Source organism: Salmo salar, chromosome ssa14 (genome assembly GCF_905237065.1).
Source record: "Salmo salar chromosome ssa14, Ssal_v3.1, whole genome shotgun sequence".
NCBI classification, from domain to species: Eukaryota; Metazoa; Chordata; class Actinopteri; order Salmoniformes; family Salmonidae; genus Salmo; species Salmo salar.
The window spans coordinates 9772270-9794002 of record NC_059455.1 but is presented as its reverse complement, the minus strand read 5'-3'; the positions used below and the strand labels follow the sequence as shown (position 1 = coordinate 9794002).

General features: G+C 41.4%; 1 protein-coding gene across 1 annotated transcript in view; it reads right to left on the bottom strand.

Moving 5' to 3' along the window:
* Positions 1-817: 817 nt before the first annotated feature.
* LOC106568738 (protein crumbs homolog 1) overlaps positions 818-21733 on the bottom strand; it is a gene marked incomplete at its 5' end in the record, with an annotated part of 39150 nt that continues 18234 nt past the window's right edge. Inside the window, 6 exons of the mRNA XM_045695156.1 lie at positions 818-1061; positions 10822-11106; positions 14874-15101; positions 16005-16127; positions 16320-16361; positions 16591-17512. Of these exons, the coding sequence (XP_045551112.1) occupies positions 818-1061; positions 10822-11106; positions 14874-15101; positions 16005-16127; positions 16320-16361; positions 16591-17512 (1844 nt within the window). The remainder of the gene's footprint in view (positions 1062-10821; positions 11107-14873; positions 15102-16004; positions 16128-16319; positions 16362-16590; positions 17513-21733) is intronic.

Sequence of the window (21733 nt, the reverse complement as noted above, 5' to 3'; positions counted from 1 at the left end):
ACTGAAAAAGCGTGTGTGAGCAAGGAGGCCTACAAACCTGACACCAGCTCTGTCAGGAGGAATGGGCCAAAATCTATTGTGGGAAGCTTGTGGAGATCTACCCGAAATGTTTGACCCAAGTTAAACAATTTAAAGGAAATGCTACCAAATACTAATTGAGTGTAAACTTCAGACCCATTGGGAATGTGATGAAAGAAATAAAAGCTGAAATAAATTCTCTATTCTGACATTTCACATTCTTAAAATAAAGTGGTGATCCTAACTGACCTAAGACAGGGAATCTTTACTAGGATTAAATGTCAGGAATTGTGAAAAACTCAGTTTAAATGTTTTTGCCTAAGGTGTGTGTAAACTTCCGACTTCAACTGTACCACCCTGTCTTGTCACAACAGGTCTGATTGGCTGAAACGCAGTAAGGAGGAACAAAAATCCACAAATTAACTTTAAACAAGGCACACCTGTTAATTGAAATGCATTCCATGTAACTACCTCATGAAGCTGGTTGAGAGAATGCCAAGAGTGTTCAAAGCTGTCATCGTTGCAAAGGGTGGCTACTTTGAAGAATCTCAAATAAAAAATATATTATTTGTTTAACACTTTTTTTTGGCTACTACATGATTCCGTATGTGTTGTCTTCACTATTATTCTAAAATGTAGAAAATAGTAAAAATAAAGAAAAGCACTTGAATGGGTAGGTGTGTACAAACTTTTGACTGGTAGTGTATATACGTAATTTATTTATTTAAATGTATTTATTGCCTCTAGTCATACATGTTGGATCCAATAGACCCTAATCGTCCATGTTAGCCCCTATCTGCTAGTGTTCCTGGTCGATCTCCTGGCCATCATCATCGAGGTGCAGGATTATGTAGGAAATGAACTGGAACATGTATTGCCACAGCACCAGGGCCAGGTACAAGTAGAACTCGCTGCAGTCGACTGTGCATTGGTTGCCTGAGAAGTTGCTCTCACAGTCACAGTGGAAGCCATTGGGGAGGTTGTGGCAGTAGCCTCTGTTATCACAGGGGCCTGATGAGCACTCATCGAAGTCTAACTCACACCTGTACAGAAGGGGGATTTTTTTTTAGTATTTTATGAAGTAAATAATATCATTATTTTAAATAAATAAATACATTTTGTTATTCAAATACTTTGGTACAATATTACAAGACACAGATATTGGCTGTCCTTTACTAACTATGCGTATGCACAGATTTGTGATTATATTGTGAGGTGAGCGTGGTATTCCCAATTTGTGTTTTTGAGTATGAGTCAATTTACAAATTAAAATGTAAAGGAGACCTCAAATCTTCATTTAGGTCAAGGGTTAGTTATGGTAGCAATAAGGCCCACGGCGGTGTAGTATATGGCCAATATACCATCGCTGAGGGCTGTTCTTATACACAATGCAATGTGGATTGCCTGGACACAGCCCTTAGCCGTGGTATATTGGCCATATATCACAAACACCCGAGGTGCCTTATTGCTATTATAAACTGTTTACCAACGTAATTAGAGAAGTAAAAATAACTGTTTTGTCATACCTGTGGTATACGATCTGAAATACCACAGCTGTCAGCCAATCAGCATTCAGGGCTCGAACCAGCCAGTTTAAAATCATAATGATATGATAAAACATTTCTAAATATTGACATGCTGTTGCGTTCTTTTCAACAGCTGATGTTGCGCTTTTCTTGATTGATTTAAGGATTTCTCCAGTCATTAAAAAAAAATATTTTATACATTTGTTGTCTTTGGCACATTACTTTAACCTCTCTTGGGTAGGGGGCAGTATTTTCACAGCCGGATGAAAAACGTACCCAAATTAAACAGCCTACTACTCGGGCCCAGGAACTAGAATATGCATATTATTAGTATATTTGAATACAAAACACTCTGAAGTTTCTAAAACTGTTTGAATGATGTCTGTGAGTATAACAGAACTCATATGGCAGGCAAAAACCTAAGAAAAATCCAACCAGGAAGTGGGAAATCTGGTGCTTGTAGTCTTTTCAAGTCATTGCCTATCTAACGCACAGTGACTTAGGGTTCATTTTGCACCTCCTAAGGCTTCCACTAGATGTCAACAGTCTTTAGAACCTAGTTTCAGGCTTTTGCAGTGAACAGAGAGCGAACAAGAAGGCCGGGAAGTTGGTGACTCAGAAAATGACATGAGTTTTGTGGCGCGCATTCACGTGATGAGGTAGCTGTGTTCCAAAACGTTTTTCAAGACATTGGAATCGTCCGGTTGGAATATTATAGTTTTATGTTAAAAAGGCCCTAAAGATTGATGCTATACAACGTTTGACATGTTTCAACGAACGTAAATATAACTTATTTTTGACTTTTCGTCGTGAAATTTTGGGCGCGCTTCCTACATTTGGAGTAGCTTACTGAACGCGCAAACAACAAGGAGGTATTTGGACATAAATTATGGACTTTATCGAACAAAACATTTATTGTGGACCTGGGATTCCTGGAAGTGCCTTCTGATGAAGATCATCAAAGGTAAGTGAATATTTATAATGCTATTTATGATTTTAGATGACTCCAAAATGGCGTCTATCTGTATTGTCTGGTGTATTATTCTGAGCGCCGTACTCAGATTATTGCAAAGTGTGCTTTCCCTGTGAAGCTTTTTTGAAATCTGTCACAGCAGTTTCATAAAGGAGATGTTTATCTATAATTCTTTGAATAACAGTTTAATATTTTATCAACGTTTATGATGAGTATTTTTGTAAATTGTTGTGCTGATTCACCGGCAGTATTGGAGGCAAAATATTTTCTGAACATCACGCGCCAATGTAAAATGCTGTTTTTGGATATAAATATGAACCTTATCAAACAAAACATACATGTATTGTCTAACATTGAGTCCTAGTAGTGTCATCTGATGAAGATCGTCAAAGGTTAGTGCTTCATTTTAGCTGAATTTCTGGTATTTGTGACCCCTCTCCTGCTTGGAAAATGGCTGTGTAGTTTTTCTTGTGTTGTGTTGTACCTGTCCTAACATAATCTAACTTTATGCTTTCGCCGTAAAGCCTCGGACAATGTGGTTACATTAAGGAGAAGTGTACCTTTAAAATGGTGTAAAATAGTCGTATGTTTGAGAACTTTGAATTATGACATTTTGTTGTTTTGAATTTGGCGCTCTGATTTTTCACTGGCTGTTGAATAGTGTGAACCGTGGGTGGGACAGTCGCGTCCCACCTGCCCAAGTTAAGCAATCCACAAAAGTTATTTTCCAGTTCCTGTATTGTATTTATTATGTATATGTACACAATAATGTTAGAGTAGCATAAACATGAATTGAAAAATGATCGATTTAGTTTATTGTGCATATTTTATGGTGTGATAATGGCTTCTGTAGAATATACAGTATTATATAGTATCTGCTAGTAAAAACATGTCTTAAAACCTCTTAAGTATCCAACCCTTTTTTTCAAATTTTCGCCTAAAATGACATATCCAAATCTAACTGCCTGTAGCTCAGGACCTGAAGCAAGGATGTACATATTCTTGATACCATTTGAAGGGAAACACTTTGAAGTTTGTGGAAATGTTAAATTAATGTAGGAGAATATAACATATTAGATCTGGTAAAAGATAATACAAAGAAAAAATATTTGATTAAAAAAAAATGTGTATATACTAGGGCTATCAGAGTTAATCAGTCCAGTTTCTGTAATTTTAGTGTATTATAATTTTTGTTGTGATCTCAAATACATAATATATACAGTTAAAACCAACAATGCAATGTAAAAACAAGTTGACTTTGAGTTTAAAGGTCCAATGCAGACGTTTTTAATCGCAATATCAAATCATTTCTGGGTAACAATTTAAGTACCTTACTGTAATTGTTTTCAATTAAAATGATCATTAAGAAACAAAATGGCTTCTTAGCAAAGGATAATTTCTCAAGCAAGAATTTTGCTTGGTTTTTACGGACATGATTGTAGTATACTATAGCATTCACTGTAGTGTTTTTGTGGACTTGACTGTAGTATTCACTGTAGCTTTTTGTGGACTTTAATACTGTAGTATTTACTGTAGTATACTGTTGTATTTACAGTTAACTATAGTATAAATAATGTTTATAGTACAGATTATGGTATACTGTATTATTTACTGTAGTGTTTTTGCGGACATTAATAATTTACTCTAGTGTTTTATTATCTTTGAGATAGAAGTGGAGGCTTTTTCTTTGATGAAACATACTGGAGAAATACTAAAACAGCACATTTTCAATAACCTGTAAATATTTAGGATTAGCATCTATTTATTATAGTTATGAGTCTCTGATCTTTTCTATAACCTTTAAGGAACACAATATACAGTGCATTCGGGAAGTATTCAGACCATTTCTTTCCACATTTTGTTACGCTACGTCAATCGACACACAATATCCCATAATGACTAAACAAGAAATATTTGCAAATGTATATAACATTTTTGGGGAAATATAACATTTACGTAAGTATTCACACCCTTTACTCAGTAGTTTGTTGAACCTTTGGCAACGATTACAGCCTCGAGTCTTCTTGGGTATGATGCTACAAGCTTGGCACACCTGTATTTGTGGAGTTTCTCCCATTCTTCTCTGCAGATCTTCTCAAGCTCTGTCAGGTTGATTGGGGAGCGCCACTGTACAGCTATTTTCAGGTCTCTCCTGAGATGTTTGATCGGGTTCAAGTCCGGGCTCTGGCTGGGCCACTCAAGGACATTCAGAGACTTGTCCCGAAGCCACTCCTGCTTTGTCTTGGCTGTGTGCTTAGGTTCATTTTCCTGTTCTCGGTTTTTATCAAGGATCTCTCTATACTTTGCTCCGTTCATCCTGGCTAGTCTCCCATTCCCTGCCACTAAAAAACCTTCCCACAGCATGATGCTGCTGCCACCACCATGCTTCAGTGTAAGAATGGTGCCAGGTCTGCTCCAGACGTGAGCCCTGGCATTCAGGCCAAAGTGTTCAATCTTGGTTTCATCAGACCAGAGAATCTTGTTTCACATGTTCCGAGAGTCTTTAGGTGCCTTTTGGCAAACTCCAAGTGGGCTGTCATGTGCCCTTTACTGAAGAGTGGCCTTATTGGTGGAGTGCTGCAGAGATGGTTGTCCTTCTGGAAGGTTCTCCCATCTCCACAGAGGAACTCTGGAGCTCTATTAGTGACCGTTGGGTTCTTGGTCACCTCCCTGACCAAGGCTCTTCTACCCCGATTGCTCAGTTTGGCCGGGAGCCCATCTCTAGGAGGAGTCTTGGTGGTTCCAAACTTCTTCCATTTAAGAATGATAGAGGCCACTGTGTTCTTGGGGACCTTCAATGCTGTAGATCAATCCAGTCTCGGAGCTCTACAGACAATTCCTTCGACCGCATGTCTTGGTTTTTGCTCTTATATGCACTGTCAACTGTGCTTATATAGACCGACAGGTGTGTGCCTTTCCAAATCATGTCCAATCAATTGAATTTACCACATTTACCAGTCAAGTTGTAGAAACATCTCAAGGATGGTCAATGGAAACAGGATGCATCTGATCTAAATTTCAAGTCTCATAGCAAAGGTTCTGAGTTCTTATGTAAATAAGGTATTCGTGTTATTTGTTTTTAATAAATTAGCAAACATTTCTAAACCTGTTTATACTTTGTTATGTGCAGATTGATGAGGGAACATTTTTTATTTAACCAATTTTAGAATAGGGCCGTAACATAAAAATAAAATGGAAAAAGTCAAGGGGTCTGAACACTTTCCAAATGCACTGAATGGTCTAGCCTCTCAAATATAATCCAGTTGAATCAGGAATTCCCCAGAGTAGCTGTTTAGGCCCCTTGCTTTTTTCAATTTTTACTAATGACATGCCACTGGCTTTGAGTAAAGCCAGAGTGACTGTATGCGGATGACTCAACACTATACATGTCAGCTACTACAGCGACTGAAATGACTGCAACACTCAACAAAGAGCTGCAGTTAGTTTCAGAGTGGATGGCAAGGAATAAGTTAGCCCTAAATATTTCTAAAACTAAAAGCATTATATTTGGAACAAAACACTCACTGAACCCTAAACCTCAACTAAATCTTGTAATAAATAATGTGGAAATTGAGCAAGTTGAGATGACTAAACTGCTTGGAGTAACCCAAGATTGTAAACTGTCGTGGTAAAAACATATTGATGCAATAGTAGCTAAGATGGGGAGAAGTAAGTCTATAATAAAGCAATGCTCTGCCTTAACAATACTATCAACAGGGCAGGTCCTACAGGCCATAGTTTTGTCGTACCTTGACTACTGTTCAGTCGTGTGGTCAAGTGCCACAAAAAATGACTTAGAAAAATGCAATTGGCTCAGAACAGGGCAGCACGGCTGGCCCTTGGATGTACACATAGAGCTAATATTAATAAAATGCATGTCAATCTCTCCTGGCTGAAAGTGGAGGAGAGATTGACTTCATCATTACTTTTATTTATGAGAGGTATTGACGTGTTGAATGCACCGAGCTGTCTGTCTAAACTACTGGCACACAGCTCGGACACCCATGCATACCCCACAAGACATGCCACTGTGAAGGTCTCTTCACAGTCCCCAAGTCCAGAACAGACTATGGGAGGCACACAGTACTACATAGAGCCATAACTACATGGAACTGTATTCCACATCAAGTAACTGATGCAAGCAGTAAAATTTGATTTAAAAAACAGATAAAAAACACCTTATGGAACAGTGGGGACTGTGAAGCAACACAAACATTGGCACAGACATGCATACACACACACGATAACATACGCACTATACATACCCATGGATTTAGTTCTGTAGATATGTGGTAGTGGTGGAGTAGGGGCCTGAGGGCACACAGTGTGTTGTGAAATCTGTGAATGTAATGTAATGTTTTTAAAATTGTATAAACTGCCTTAATTTTGCTGGAACCCAAGGAAGAGTAAGCTAATGGGGATCCATAATAATTACAAATACTTGGCATGTAGGTTTTTCACTTATGGGTGGCACAAATTGTGATATGTGGGAGGGGAATGGGCAGTGTATAAGCAAATCAAATACTGTCATTTTTACTATAGTTAAAATGTAGTGTTTTTGCGAATAATACTGTAATATTTGCTATGGTATTCTACAGTATACTACAACATTCTATAGTAGGTACTACACATGATTGAGGGATACCAGTATGTAGTATGCTGATTGGATGAAAGCTGTGGTATATTGGCGATATACCACACCCCCTCTGGCCTTATTGCTTAAGTATACTAGAGTTTACTATAGAATTATACAGTAAGTACTGTAGTATTCTATAGTAAACTGTAGTGGAGAGGGGAAAACTGAAAATGTTATTGGCAGAGACGTTTGGAACTATATCCCAACAAAACAGGCAGAAATTAAGGCCGTTTTTTCATACAGACCTTACACTAAAAGGGCATCATTGACATTTTTCACAATTTCACGGTATTAGTCCCACCTCATAATGTGGAAATATATACACTGCTCAAAAAAATAAAGGGAACACTTAAACAACACAATGTAACTCCAAGTCAATCACACTTCTGTGAAATCAAACTGTCCACTTAGGAAGCAACACTGATTGACAATACATTTCACATGCTGTTGTGCAAATGGAATAGACAACAGGAGGAAATTATAGGCAATTAGCAAGACACCCCTAATAAAGGAGTGGTTCTGGAGGTGGTGACCACAGACCACTTCTCAGTTCCTATGCTTCCTGGCTGATGTTTTGGTCACTTTTGAATGCTGGCGGTGCTTTCACTCTAGTGGTAGCATGAGACGGAGTCTACAACCCACACAAGTGGCTCAGGTAGTGCAGCTCATCCAGGATGACACATAAATGCGAGCTATGGCAAGAAGGTTTGCTGTGTCTGTCAGCGTAGTGTCCAGAGCATGGAGGCGCTACCAGGAGACGTGGAGGAGGCCGTAGGAGGGCAACAACCCAGCAGCAGGACCGCTACCTCCGCCTTTGTGCAAGGAGCAGCAGGAGAAGCACTGCCAGAGCCCTCCAAAATGACCTCCAGCAGGCCACAAATGTGCATGTGTCTGCCATGAGGGTGGTATGAGGGCCCGACGTCCACAGGTGGGGGTTGTGCTTACAGCCCAACACCGTGCAGGACGTTTGGCATTTGCCAGAGAACACCAAGATTGGCAAATTCGCCACTGGCACCATGTTCTCTTCACAGATGAAAGCAGGTTCACACTGAGCACATGTGACAGAGTCTGGAGACACCATGGAGAACGTTCTGCTGCCTGCAACATCCTCCAGCATGACCGGTTTGGCGGTGGGTCAGTCATGGTGTGGGGTGGCATTTCTATGGGGGGCCGCACAGCCCTCTATGTGCTCGCCAGAGGTAGCCTGACTGCCATTAGGTACCGAGATGAGATCCTCAGACCCCTTGTGAGACCATATGAGACCATATGCAAGACAATGCTAGACCTCATGTGGCTGGAGTGTGTCAGCAGTTCCTGCAAGAGGAAGGCATTGATGCTATGGACTGGCCCGCCCGTTCCCCAGACCTGAATCCAATTGAGCACATCTGGGACATCATCTCTCGCTCCATCCACCAACGCCACGTTGCACCACAGACTGTCCAGGAGTTGGCGGATGCTTTAGTCCAGGTCTGGGAGGAGATCCCTCAGGAGACCATCCGCCACCTTATCAGGAGCATGCCCAGGCGTTGTAGGGAGGTCATACAGGCACGTGGAGGCCACACACACTACTGAGCCTCATTTTGACTTGTTTTAAGGACATTACATCAAAGTTGGATCAGCCTGTAGTGTGGTTTTACAATTTAATTTTGAGTGTGACTCCAAATCCAGACCTCCATGGGTTGATAAATTGGATTTCCATTGATTATTTTTGTGATTTTGTTGTCAGCACATTCAACTATGTAAAAGAAAAAGTATTTAATAAGATTATTTAATTCATTCAGATCTAGGATGTGTTATTTTAGTGTTCCCTTTATTTTTTGAGCAGTGTATATATAAAACACAGGTTCATCTCTTTTTTGATTGCCCTGGGCCTTTAAGAAAGTGTGCTTTCTCAATTTACCTGATTTTGCTAACCTTTAAGTAAAATCAAGACATCAATATTCTTGTATTATTTTTTGTATGAAAAATCTTAAATTACAGCTTAATTTATGCAAATTCAGAATTAGCAATTAATCGCTAATAATTACAGTAAATCCTGCAATTAATTCTAATTGATACAATTATCGTTAACACACCTAGTATATACACAATAAATGCACAAGCTATACATAAATATCAAATGGGGTTTATATCGATCTTCAGCTTCATTACAATAAAAAACATGCAATACCTTAGAAAAAAGTTCAGTGAAAATGTATTTAGATTGTAAGGCACAAAAACAGCCTTCTACCATGTGGGAGTTTCAGTATGAAAATCTGGTCTATATGGCTATAGACATTAAAGGGGAAGTTCAGTATTTTACAACTTAATGTTAGATGGTTCCTCACCCTGAAAGTAGTTTATGGGCCAGGAGAAACTGTAATTCATGGTCACTTTCAGGGTGAGGAACAATCTAACATTAAGTTGTACATTTTTTTATTTTTTTATTTCACCTTTATTTAACCAGGTAGGTTAGTTGAGAACAAGTTCTCATTTACAACATTTACAACTCATTGTCAAAATACTGATCTTTCTCTTGTAATACTGTATTGTAATAGGAAGAGCTGCATGTCATTCTGTTTAGAACAGATGAAAGTTAACTTGGCCTTCCTTGGTCGACTCTGACATACATAGTACTGAAATATGTACTGTGTCCCTTTACTCTTAATCGTCCACATTAACTTAAAAACTTATTCGGGATCGGTGTCCCTTCCACGGGACGGTTGAGCTAATGTAGGCTAATACGATTAGCATGAGGTTATAAGTAACAAGAAAAATTCTCAGGACATGGACATATCTGATATTGGCAGAAAGCTTACATTCTTGTCCAATTTACAGTAGCTATTACAGTGAAAGAATAGCATGCTATTGTTTGAGGAGAGTGCACAATTTTGAACATGAAAAGTTATTAATAAACAAATTAGGCACATTTGGGCAGTCTTAATACAACATTTTGAACAGACATATTCATTGGATCAGTCAAACTTTGCACACACACTGCTGCCACCTAGTGGCCAAAATCTAAATATCACCTGGGCTGGAATAATACATTATGGCCTTTCTCTTGCATTTCAAAGATGATGGTTTTCTTTGTATTATCTTTTACCAGATCTAATGTGTTATATTCTGCTACATGCCTTTCACGTTTCCACAAACTTCAAAGTGTGTCCTTTCAAATGGTACTAAGAATATGCATATCCTTGCTCCAGGGCCTGAGCAACAGGCAGTTAGATTTGGGTATGTCATTTTAGCCGACATTTTTAAAAGGGGATGGAATACCCCTAGATGTGATCTGAGGTCTGTTTTTCCATTTACCCCCTAATGGTGAAGGTAAGGATTTGGGGAGGGTATACTGATCCTAGACCTGTGTCTAGGAGGTGTGGGCAACATCTACGCAAAACACTCAATCAACTCGTCGTAGCCCATGTTGGCTCCCAATGGCCCCTAGTTGTCAATGTTGGCTCCCAATAGTCTCTAGTCATCCATGTTGGCTCCCAATGGCCCCTAGTCATCCTTGTTGGTTCTAATTGGCCCCTAGTTGTCCATGTTGACTCCCAATTGGCCCTAGTCATCCATGTTGGTTCCATTAGCCCCTCAGTCTGTCCATGTTTGCTCTCAATGGCCCCTAGATGTCCATGTTGGCTCCATTAGCCCCTCAGTCTTCCATGTTGGCTCCCAATGGCCCCTACTCATCCATGTTGTCCCCAATGGGCTCCTCGTCGTTGTCCATCTGCTGGTGTTCCCAGTCTATCTCTGGGCCATCATCAATGTGCAGGATGAGGTAGGAAATGAGCTGGAGCATGAATTGCAACTGCACCAGGCCCAAGTACAAGTAGAAGTCATTGCAGTCAATCGTGCACTGGTCGCCCGAGAAGTTGATCCCACACTCACAGTGGAAGCCATTGGGGAGGTTTTGGCAGTAGCCTCCGTTATCACAGGGGTTTAACAAACACTCGTCGAAGTCTACCTCACACCTGTTACAGACAGGGAGTTTAATTAAATACATTGTTATTATTTTATTAATTAAATAAGAACATTAAATATGAATTAATTAATTTAATATTATAACGTCAATAATAGTATTATGCATATACATTGGTACGATATTACAAAACAGAAAGATATTGGGTCTCAATCACTATTTGACAAACATTTTGGCATTCATCATTCTTTCTTATCAGAAATTTGTTCTTGAATTCTATGACCGTCTCAGACCACTTGTCCTTGTTGAAACAAAATATACACATTTAAATGATTTATTTTAGGAGACATCAAATCAAAATGTTGATTTAAACACCTGACAGAAGGCTGGTTAAGGCATCACAATATGTGGTTCTGTGTGGCTCAGTTGGTAGAGGTAGAGCTTGGCACCTGTGCCAGGATCATGGGTTTAATTCCCACTGGGACCACCCATTAGGAAATGTATGCACACATGACTGACTGTAAATTGCTTCGGATAAAAGTGACTGCTAAATGGAATATGTTATTATTAGGGCTGTCAGAGTTAATCAGTTAACTTTTTGTAATTTTAGTACACTCGTTTTATTTTTATCGTAATTAATCGCATTGTCTGAAAGCCTTCAAAATACACTGAAAACATCCCAAATACATAATCTATACAGATAAAAACAACAATCCAATGTAAAAACAAGTTTATATTGAGGTTAAAGAAAGTGTGCTTTCTCAATTGACCTATCTTTGCTAACCATTACTTTAGACAAAATCAGGACGTCAATATTCTTGGTTTTTTGTATGTTGTGCAAATTTGTTCAAATTCAGGATTTGCAATTAATAGCAATTAATCACAGCAATTCCTGAGATTAACTCAATTACATTTTTTTGATTGGAATTGCAAGGAAGTAATCCGAAAATGTTTACAAAGTTATTTTCCGGTTCTTGTATTGTCACTATTCCCTTTTTGTTTACAAAGCTCTACTACACAAGCTTATGACTTTCCATACTTCCTTGTTGAAGTATAAAAATATTTCGTTCACAGGGTTGGTTAACATTTGAGGTTCCTCGGGTCTCCAACGATTTAGGTAAATCCGTTTTTAGCCTCACTGTCACGCCCTGACCCGAGAGAGACGTTTTTCTCTGTTTAGTTAGGTCAGGGTGGGATATGGGGTGGGCATTCTATGTATTTTATTTCTATGTTTTGGCCAGGTATGGTTTCCAATCAGAGGCAGCTGTCTATCATTGTCTCTGATTGGGAACCATACCTAGGCAGCCCTTTTTCCCTCCTCGAGTTGTGGGATCTTGATTTTGTGTAGCTGCCTTTGAGCAGCCCCAGAACGTCACGTTTCTTTCTGTTTATCCTGTTTATTGTTTTGTTCGGTTTCACTTCTAAATAAAGGATGTGAAATTACCGGCACGCTGCGCCTTGGCTTATTTATGACAGGGAGTTCGAGGACAGTGATCGTGACAGAAGATCCCACCACAAGAAAGCCAAGCAGCGTGCGCTTACTGGGAAGACGAGCTGGACCGGGGAGAACCAACATCAAGGGAAGCACGAGAGGCATCCCCCCAAAATTGGGGGGGGGCACATGGGGAGTTTGGAAGAGTCAGGGTGGAGACCTGAGCCAACTCCCCGTGCTTACCGTGGGGAACGAGTGTCGGGGCAAGCACTGTGTTATGCGGTGATGCACACTGTGTCGCCAGTGCGCACTCACAGGCCGGTGCGATCTGTGCCCGCGCCCTGCAGTTGTTGAGCTGGGTTGAGCATCCAGCAAAGACGAGTTGTGCCAGCCATACGCTCCAGACCTCCAGTGCGCCTCCACGGCCCAGTATATCCTGTGCCAGTCCTGCGCACTGTGTCGCCAGTGCGCCTGCACAGCCCAGCACAGCTCCACGTAGGAAGCCTCCAGTGATGATCTATGGTCCGAAGCCTCCAGTGATGATCCATGACCCGGAGCCTGTAGGGATGATCCATGGCACGGAGCCTCCAGTGATGATCCATGGCTCGGAGCCTGTAGGGATAATCCATGGCCCGGAGCCTGTAGAGATGATCCATGGCACGAGCCTCCAGTGATAATCCATGTCCCGGAGCCTCCAGTGATAATCCATGTCCCGGAGCCTCCAGTGATGATCCATGGCGCGGAACCTGTAGTGATGATCCATGGCACGGAGCTGGCAGCGACGGTCCCCAGTCCGTAACCTACAGCGACGCTCCCCAGTCCGGAGCCTCCAGCAACGCTCCCCAGTCCGGAGCCTCCAGCGACGCTCCCCAGTCCGGAGCCTCCAGCGACGCTCCCCAGTCCGGAGCCTCCAGCGACGCTCCCCAGTCCGGAGCCTCCAGCGGCGGTCCCCAGCCCGGAGCCTCCAGCGGCGGTCCCCAGCCCGGAGCCTCCAGCGGCGGTCCCCAGCCCGGAGCCTCCAGCGGCGGTCCCCAGCCCGGAGCCTCCAGCGGCGGTCCGCAGCCCGGAGTCTTCAGCAGCGGTCGGCAGTTCAGAGCCTCCGGCGATGATCCGCGGTCTGGTTCCTCCGGCGACACAGAAGCGGGGGATCAGCGGGCGGTGTGGGGGCTACGCCCCGAACCAGAGACGCCGCGTATAGATGCCCACCCGGACCCTCCCCTATAGGTTCAGGTTTGCGGCCGGGAATCCACACCTTTGAGTTCGAGGGAGTTCGAGGATAGTGATCGTGACACTCACTGCAGGAACAATTTGCAGAACTCATTACAATTAGATTTTCTGGTGCTGCTCAGACAGTTTATGGTGTTAATTGAGGAAGTAGTAGCTGAGGACTGTAACTGTTTTTCATAAATGGGGTATTTTGTATTGATTGGTGTTTTTTAATACATTGTACTGGTTATTGTGATCAGGGCACCCTCTGGAATGAGACCATGGTCTCAATGGGTTTACCCTGAATAAATAAATCATTTAAAATGGAAAGTGTGTACAGAGTAATATTAAAGTAACATAAACATGGATATAAAAAAGTTTGATTTAGATTCACTCGTTATTACACAAAGTTTATTGTACATATTTTCACCTTTACATATTATGTATGTACATGTTGGGATTATAGCTTTCTGGTTTTGTGTTAAATATACCATTTCTTATTATAAATGACCTGCTAGTAACAACATTTCTCAACTATAGATGTTCTCACTGTTTTACTGTGTGCAACTCAAAAGAATAGGTACAGTGTATACAAAATATATACACAAGTTATACATACATACAAATGGGGTTCTATTAACATTCATCTTCTTAAATTAGAAAACATAAATACCTTAGAAAAAACATTGTTCCCGCAAATACTTTCTGGTTGTAAGGCACAGAAAAGCAGCCTTCTACCATGATGGGCTTTCAGTATGAAAGTCAGATCTGGATGGATATCGACATTAAAATGAGCATACTCTATGGTAATAGGAAGAGCTGCAGGTCATTTCATTTAGAACAGATTAAAGTTAACGGTTCTATCACGTCACCTTCTTTGGCTGACTTGTTTAACGCAAGCCATGTTGATACACATACAGTACGGAAATATGGACAGTATCACTTCACCTCTAATCGTCCAGATTAGCTAATTGGGAGTGGGATGCCTCAGGAAATACTGAGGACCGGATATCTATGTACCCCCTAATGGTGAAGGTAAGGATTTGGGGAGGGTATACTGATCCTAGAACTGTGTCTAGGAGGTGGGGGTAACATCTACCCAGAAAACTCAATCAACTCTTCGTAGCACATGTTGGCTCCCAATGGGCCCTTAGTTGTCGTCCATCAGCTGGTGTACCCACTCAATCTCGGGGGCATCGTCGAGGTGCAAGAGGAGGTAGGATGTGAGCTGGAACATGTACTGCCACAGCAGCAGGGCCAGATACAGGTAGAAATCATTGACATCGATCTGGCACTGGTCACCTGTAAAGTTGATCTCACAATCACAGCGGAAGTTGTTGACGAGGTTGTGGCAGTAGCCTCCGTATTCACAGGGACCAGACGCACACTCATCAAAGTCTACCTCACACCTGTTACAGACGGGGGATTTAATGAAATATACTTATTACTTTATAGTTATTTGATATTTTAATAATATTAAGATTATTATTATTAATATACATTGGTACAATAGACCAATTAGACAAGAAGTATCAGCTTTCCCACTGTGTAAAGTAGCAATCTCCCAATTAAAACGTTTTTATAAAATGCACCTACCTGGATTTATGTAAACTCTTTCAGACACCATAAAAGGCATTTAATTTTCACATTTATTGTCCAACAATAAATGTGTTTAAAGGCCTTGATTGTTTAATTCTAACATTAGATTATCCAAATATGTCATACAAATGTATGTAATGCAAATCTCCAAACTTATTTTTGTTTTACTTATACCACTATATAATGCTCCAGCGCTAATTCCGTTGATAATTCATATTTTATCTTAATCTTCAAGGGAGATGACGTTGACAGGTTATGGTTTTGACCATGGTGATATCAATATGGTTTGTTTAAATCTATCACAAGTAGAGAACTTATCCGACCCTAAGTGGTCTTGTCTTGTTACACTACATGTAATCAGGAAATGAAGATGTCCTCATGATACAGTATAGTTGTCCCTGTTCATTCCTCAGTCATTTAGGATTTTAAGAAAAATCATTGAGCAAACCATGGGACACATCTTTAAGGAGTCACAGTTTAAAGTCACAGAGGGTTAGTGCAATGAACTATATAAGAACCGTTTTCGTATCTTTTACATGTTTTGCTAGTTACCGTTTTTGGGGGGAGTTTAGGAGATTGAAATTGGGATCCTTTGCTCAGAACAAGGATTGTCTTAATCTTCAAGAATGCCTGAATTACATTGAAATTACACTTCGGATTCATTGACACAAGCGTTTACTACAGATGTACTATTGTTTACAGCCATGGCTTACCATTGCCCTATAAAACCTGGCAGACAATCACAGGTGTTGTCCAGTTTAGAGCAGTTCCCCCCGTTGAAGCAGCTGTAGTTCCATCTGTGGCCAGGACACATGGATACGGGCAGGTTGGGGTATCTAGAGTAGAGCGACACAAACATATAAGAATGAGATATGACAGTTAAGAGTCTGATAGCTGGCATCATGGTTCAAACAGGATTGTTAGCTAGTTGATTCAGTTGATATGTCTAGTCACTCTGCGTGAACCTGTATTGGCTTGAGACAAGATTATTTTTTACAAATTACTTGAAAGAACTTAAAATTTCTTACGGTATCTTTTCAATGTACCACGGGACTTCTGGAACCTTCTCACTGAAAGAGAATGATTTTAAGGGTAATTTTGTGTTCACATCACCCTTTTATGTAATATGTCACACACACACCATTGAATCATAGCTTTGGATGGTTTTGTTGTGCTTTGCATATTTGTCTCTGGACATGTTCTCTTAGCGTTTAGCCTTATGTTAGGTTAGAGTTTGCTGAATGGGGATTGGAGATAGGTTAGGGTTTAAGGGCAAAATGGGGAGTGTTTGAGACTCACTTGCAGAGGGGCCCGGTCATGTTCCTGGGGCAAAGGCAGGCGTAGTTCTGGAGGCCCCTGAGACAGGTGGCCCCTGGGCCGCACTCGTTGTTCTCACACGTATCCACATCTTTCTCACACCTGGCCCCCCCGTACCCTGGCTCACACGCACATACGTAACCCTCCCCTAGGACAGTGCAGTTTCCATGGATGCAGGGCTTGACAGCGCAGGTGTTCGCATCATTCTGGCATTGTGGCCCAATCCACTCAGACGGGCACCTGCAGAGGGAGAGGTCAAAGAGGTCCTCACATACCCCCTGGTTCAGACAGGGGTTGGGCGAGCACACACTGGCTCCCCAGCAGCCATATTGTGGGGTGGCAACACCGGGGGTCCTCACAAACTGCTCCTCTTGGGGCCTGGGAAGGTTCAGGTCGGTGTCGCCATAGTAAGGCAGCGGGAGCCCACCGATCTGAACGGGGCCCAGACATCCAGCCAGGTTCCCCCCAGCCTCGGGCCCCAAACCTCCCAAGAGGATGTCCACTCCCTCCCTGAGGAAGTCCAAGCTCCCAGAGGCGGCTTCAGACACCTCCTTCTCTCCTCCCTCTCTTCCCCCGTCCAGGACCATGATCCACCTGGAGGTCTGTAGATCCAGAGCTTCCATGGAGATCTCCACTGTGTGCCACTGGCCGTCGCTGAGAAGGCCTCGGCTCTGGACAGTCAGCTTGGGGGAGGCCTCACCACTGCCGGCGTGTAGCTCCAGCACCAGTCGAGAGTCTTGGAGGGAGATTGTGAGGAACTCAGAGCCTTTCTCGGCGTGTAGTAGCGTGGTGTCCGTTTGCCTGGTTCGCACACTGAGGAGGATGCTGCTGAGGTGGCGGCTGATCTTCTCATTGCCTCTGTAGGACAGTATGCCGTCATTCCAGAGGGTCACGTTGGACACACCTGGAATGCAAAACAGCAGAGGGTTAATTAAGACGTAGGGTTCTATTTTAACAAACCTAACATAAACCTAGTGCTGCCGGTAGCGCTATAGGCCCCGGGTGTGTCAGAAATACTTTTTCTATTTTCGCAGCCGGAATTATGAGCGCAATAGCTGGCGGTGGCATGAAATGGCTGGGTTTCGATGAATAAACAAGTTGTAGGTATGATGAGGGTTTGGCCACTCACTGGCCAATCAAGGCATTCCATGGCTTCATACTGCATGTATTTATCTCAGATTGTGTAGGTTATTGACGGTTTTGCGTTGTTATCAACTCTAATTCGGCTGGGGACATGGAATATTCTTGTCCTAGTCCATTGTGGATTTATACAAAAGTTTATTAAAGAGCATAGGTTACAGTAATGAGTGATGGTAACATCCAGCATTTGATCAATATGTTTGGAGTGTTGACAATCAACATTGTTGTAATTAGCTTCTCTGAGGCTTCTCCTCAAATAAAAAATACTAGGCTCCAGTAAATTATATGTTAGCCTATGTATGAGGCACATTCTCAATAAGCAAGATATAGCCTAAGCCTACCGTTAATGATGTTTTTCGACTGAAAAATTTGAATATGTTTGGAGGAGTGCATCTTTGGTAACTGGATAAGACGCACTCTTTGGAAATGGGGATGGATACAAGCCGAATGGAGTATGCACTGCATGTAGTCCTATGTGCAGTGGCGACCCGTCATTCAGGCCAGATGGGGTAGCCTTACATTTTTAGCAAAAAATGCCTGTTTGCATGTTATTTTGGCATTAATACATGTCACATATCAGTTTGCAAACAATGTAAAAAATAATATATTTCATTCAGTTAATAAAGCCGCACACAAACATGGTCTCTTTTTTGTTTTCTTGAGAAAGGCTAGCCCCTAGACTAGCCCCTCGGGTGCTGCGAGTTACCTTAGAAGTGACCATTCAAGAAGGCTCAAGGTCATTGGCCACAGCTAAAATGACGTCAAATCACGTTATATGTACAGTAGTTTGATTGGACTGATAATGTCAACATTATACTTTCAAAATCTTAGCTAGCAATCCTTTTTAATCCTTGTCATATGAAGATAAATAATGAAGAGAAATTATAGATAAAACGTATCGGTGCTCATTGGCCATTGCACATAAACATTACACAAGTTGGAAATAGCAAATTTAACAATGAGTGGTTTGGAAGGAATCAGTGACAGTGGCTGTGTGATCTCAAATCTGGGATTAAGGGACTCTTTTCCAAGTTTAAAATGAAAAACATTCAACATTGGCCATGCTGTCAATGAAGCATGATTTGTGCTGCGCTCAAAACATGTTAACTCGGAACTGCGAAAACTTGACTTCAGTGAGTTCAAGACAACTGGGAAGTTGGGAATAAACGAGCTCCGACTGGGAAAATACATTTTGAACGGTCATCCAACTCGGAATTGTAAATCCAACCTCTTTTTCTAGAGCTACGACCTGGCGTCATCATGATTCAACCTTGTTTTTTTTCAAAGTTCCCAGTTTTGAAAGCACCATAAATCTAGAGAATGCCAGACTTTGATGACAAAATTTGCCCACGAAGTACCGCCACGACATCAAGTGAGCACAGCAAGGTGTGTCCAAAAATTGTATTGTATGCTGCTGCATCAATGATGTAATATGCCAGGGAGATATGTATACTGTAGCTAAGAAAGTAATATTAAGTGTATATTGTGTAGTAAGATGTTAGTAGCCCATGTGCCTCACCCTAATAATTTGGTCAATTTATCCCTCTTAATTTTGCCTAATGTTCTGACTTGGTGGTGCACATGTAGCCTATAACCTATTTTTGAGAAATGTGCTGGACATTTCAAAAGTGCTAACCAAATAGCTATATTGACTACGTCCGTCCTAGCTCGCTCATTAATGTCTTAATCGAAATTACGGATTGCCTCTTATCCGCTTGTCCTCCCCTTATGCCATAGTTTGGAAATCTCAATTGTCAGTAGAAACCACATTTGTTTAAAGCAAGTCAGGCATATCAGCTATGTTTTTTTTTAAGTAAATGAGGCTGAATTAACTTTTTCGCTGCCAGACAAGGCTCCGCTGATAGCCAGGTGTAGCGGTCGTAAGATGTTGGGACTGCTGTAGGGACAGCTTTATGTAGGCCCTAACAGTTTGTGACCACCGTTTGTCACCGTTATAGTGCAATTAATGTATTGTTTAGTGTTTTGTTGTGTTGCTGGCCTGCATCCCACATTTTTTTGTTTGTTTGCCCCACCAAGATTTACATGCTAAAAATCGCCACTGCCTATGTGAATTGTGAATAATACAAAAGCATGATGGCAAGAGCCTTGAGTAGACCCTTTAGAAACCTTTAATGGATAGGCTACCTCCCTAATTTATGGCCAGGATAAGAAAGACACCAGAGGCATCAAACTAAACGTAAAACAAGAAATTGTTACAGGAAAATAACTTAAATGTTTCTAAATAGGAGTGTCACTGGATTATTTTATTATCCATCTCTTCTTCCATTTTACAAACATCCAAAATAATAATAGGAGCTGGCTAAAATAATGTACAATAACTGTTTTGCTGCTCCCAGACTTTATATTTTAATAAAGCTTTGGTGATTAAGATTTATTTCAAAGCAGTCTCACAAGCCAAACCCTGTATTGATAGTCTTGACTACTTGGCGAATGCATTGGGCAGGACAAAATAAACTGCCTTCATTGAGAGCAATGGAGGCTATGCTTGGTTTTTAATCAAATTAAACAATTAAAGGCACATCTTTCTTGTTCCATGTGCATATGGGCACTGTGCGTCACGGCTGGATAGGCTGCGCTTCCGCTGTCAAAATCCATGCCATAACCAACTGCTAAAATCAGCTTTTGGTTGGTCTTAAATATCCCCACCAGCACATACTGAAATTGGCTCTTTGGCACACGTTTTTAAGGACACAACTCAAATATTGCTACCCCTCCAACCTCAGTGCAAGCAAGCCCATAAGACAGGTAAATTACCACTCTTGGCACTAGGATTTGAAAAAAGAACAAGTTGAAATTGCAAACAAGCTGAAAATAGAGCCATAAATCTGTAACTTAAATATCCTCAGTGGCACAATAAGCAACAATGGAGAAAGTTACATTTGTTAAGACACAACAAGTGGGCTGTTGACTGGAAATGAAATTACAGATTGCATCTATATACATTGTATGTTACAGTACACATTAGTAAGCTCTACTGGATGGGGAACCTTACATGACACGTTATCAGCGTTATCCATCCATATGGTCTGGATTTACTTAGTGGTTGCACCAGGTCACCAAAGGTTGCAGTACTTCCGGATTGAGACAGGTTGTTTAATTGGGAATTAAAGGATAAGTTCTCTATTTTAGACCTTAGTCAGTAGACGTATCTGCCAGGAAAGACTGTAAACCATGGTTAGAATTTATTATAATGGATTCTATTAACTTCAGCTAACTTTAGCCACTGCTAACCAAAAATCTACGAGAGAGATGGGTGCAAGTTCAATGTTCAACAACTGGGCCAAATCACCTTTCAGTTAGGACTATGACATTTTGAACATTGAATGGTTGCTGCATCTCTCCAACTGATTTTTTTGGTTAGCCTTAGCTAAAGTTGTCTGAAGTTGTTAGTGGCTGTTTAAAGAAATCAGAGCCATGGATTACAGTCTCTCCTGGCCCATAGACTACTTTCAGGGTAAGGAACCATATACGTTGCCTTCGGAAAATATTCAGACCCCTTGACTTTTTCCACATTTTGTTACGTTACAGCCTTTTTCTAAAATTGATTAAATCTTTTTTTTCTTCTTCTAATTAATCTATACCCAATACCCCATAATCACAAAACTGAAATATCACATTTACATAAGTATTCAGACCCTTCACTCAATACTTCGTAGAAGCACCTTTGGCAGCGACTACAGCCTCAAGTCTTCTTGGGTATGACGCTACAAGCTTGGCACATCTGTATTTGGGGAGTTTCTCCCATTCTTCTCTGCAGATCCTCTCAGATCCTCTCAAGTTCTGCACAGCTATTTTCAGGTCTCTCCAGAGATCGGGTTTAAGTCCGTGCTCTGGACACTCAAGAACACCTGAAGCCACACCTGCATTGGCTTTGCTGTGTGCTTAAGGTCGTTGTCCTGCACAGCTATTTTCAGGTCTCTCCAGAGATCGGATTTCTGTCCGGGCTCTGGACACAAAAGAACAC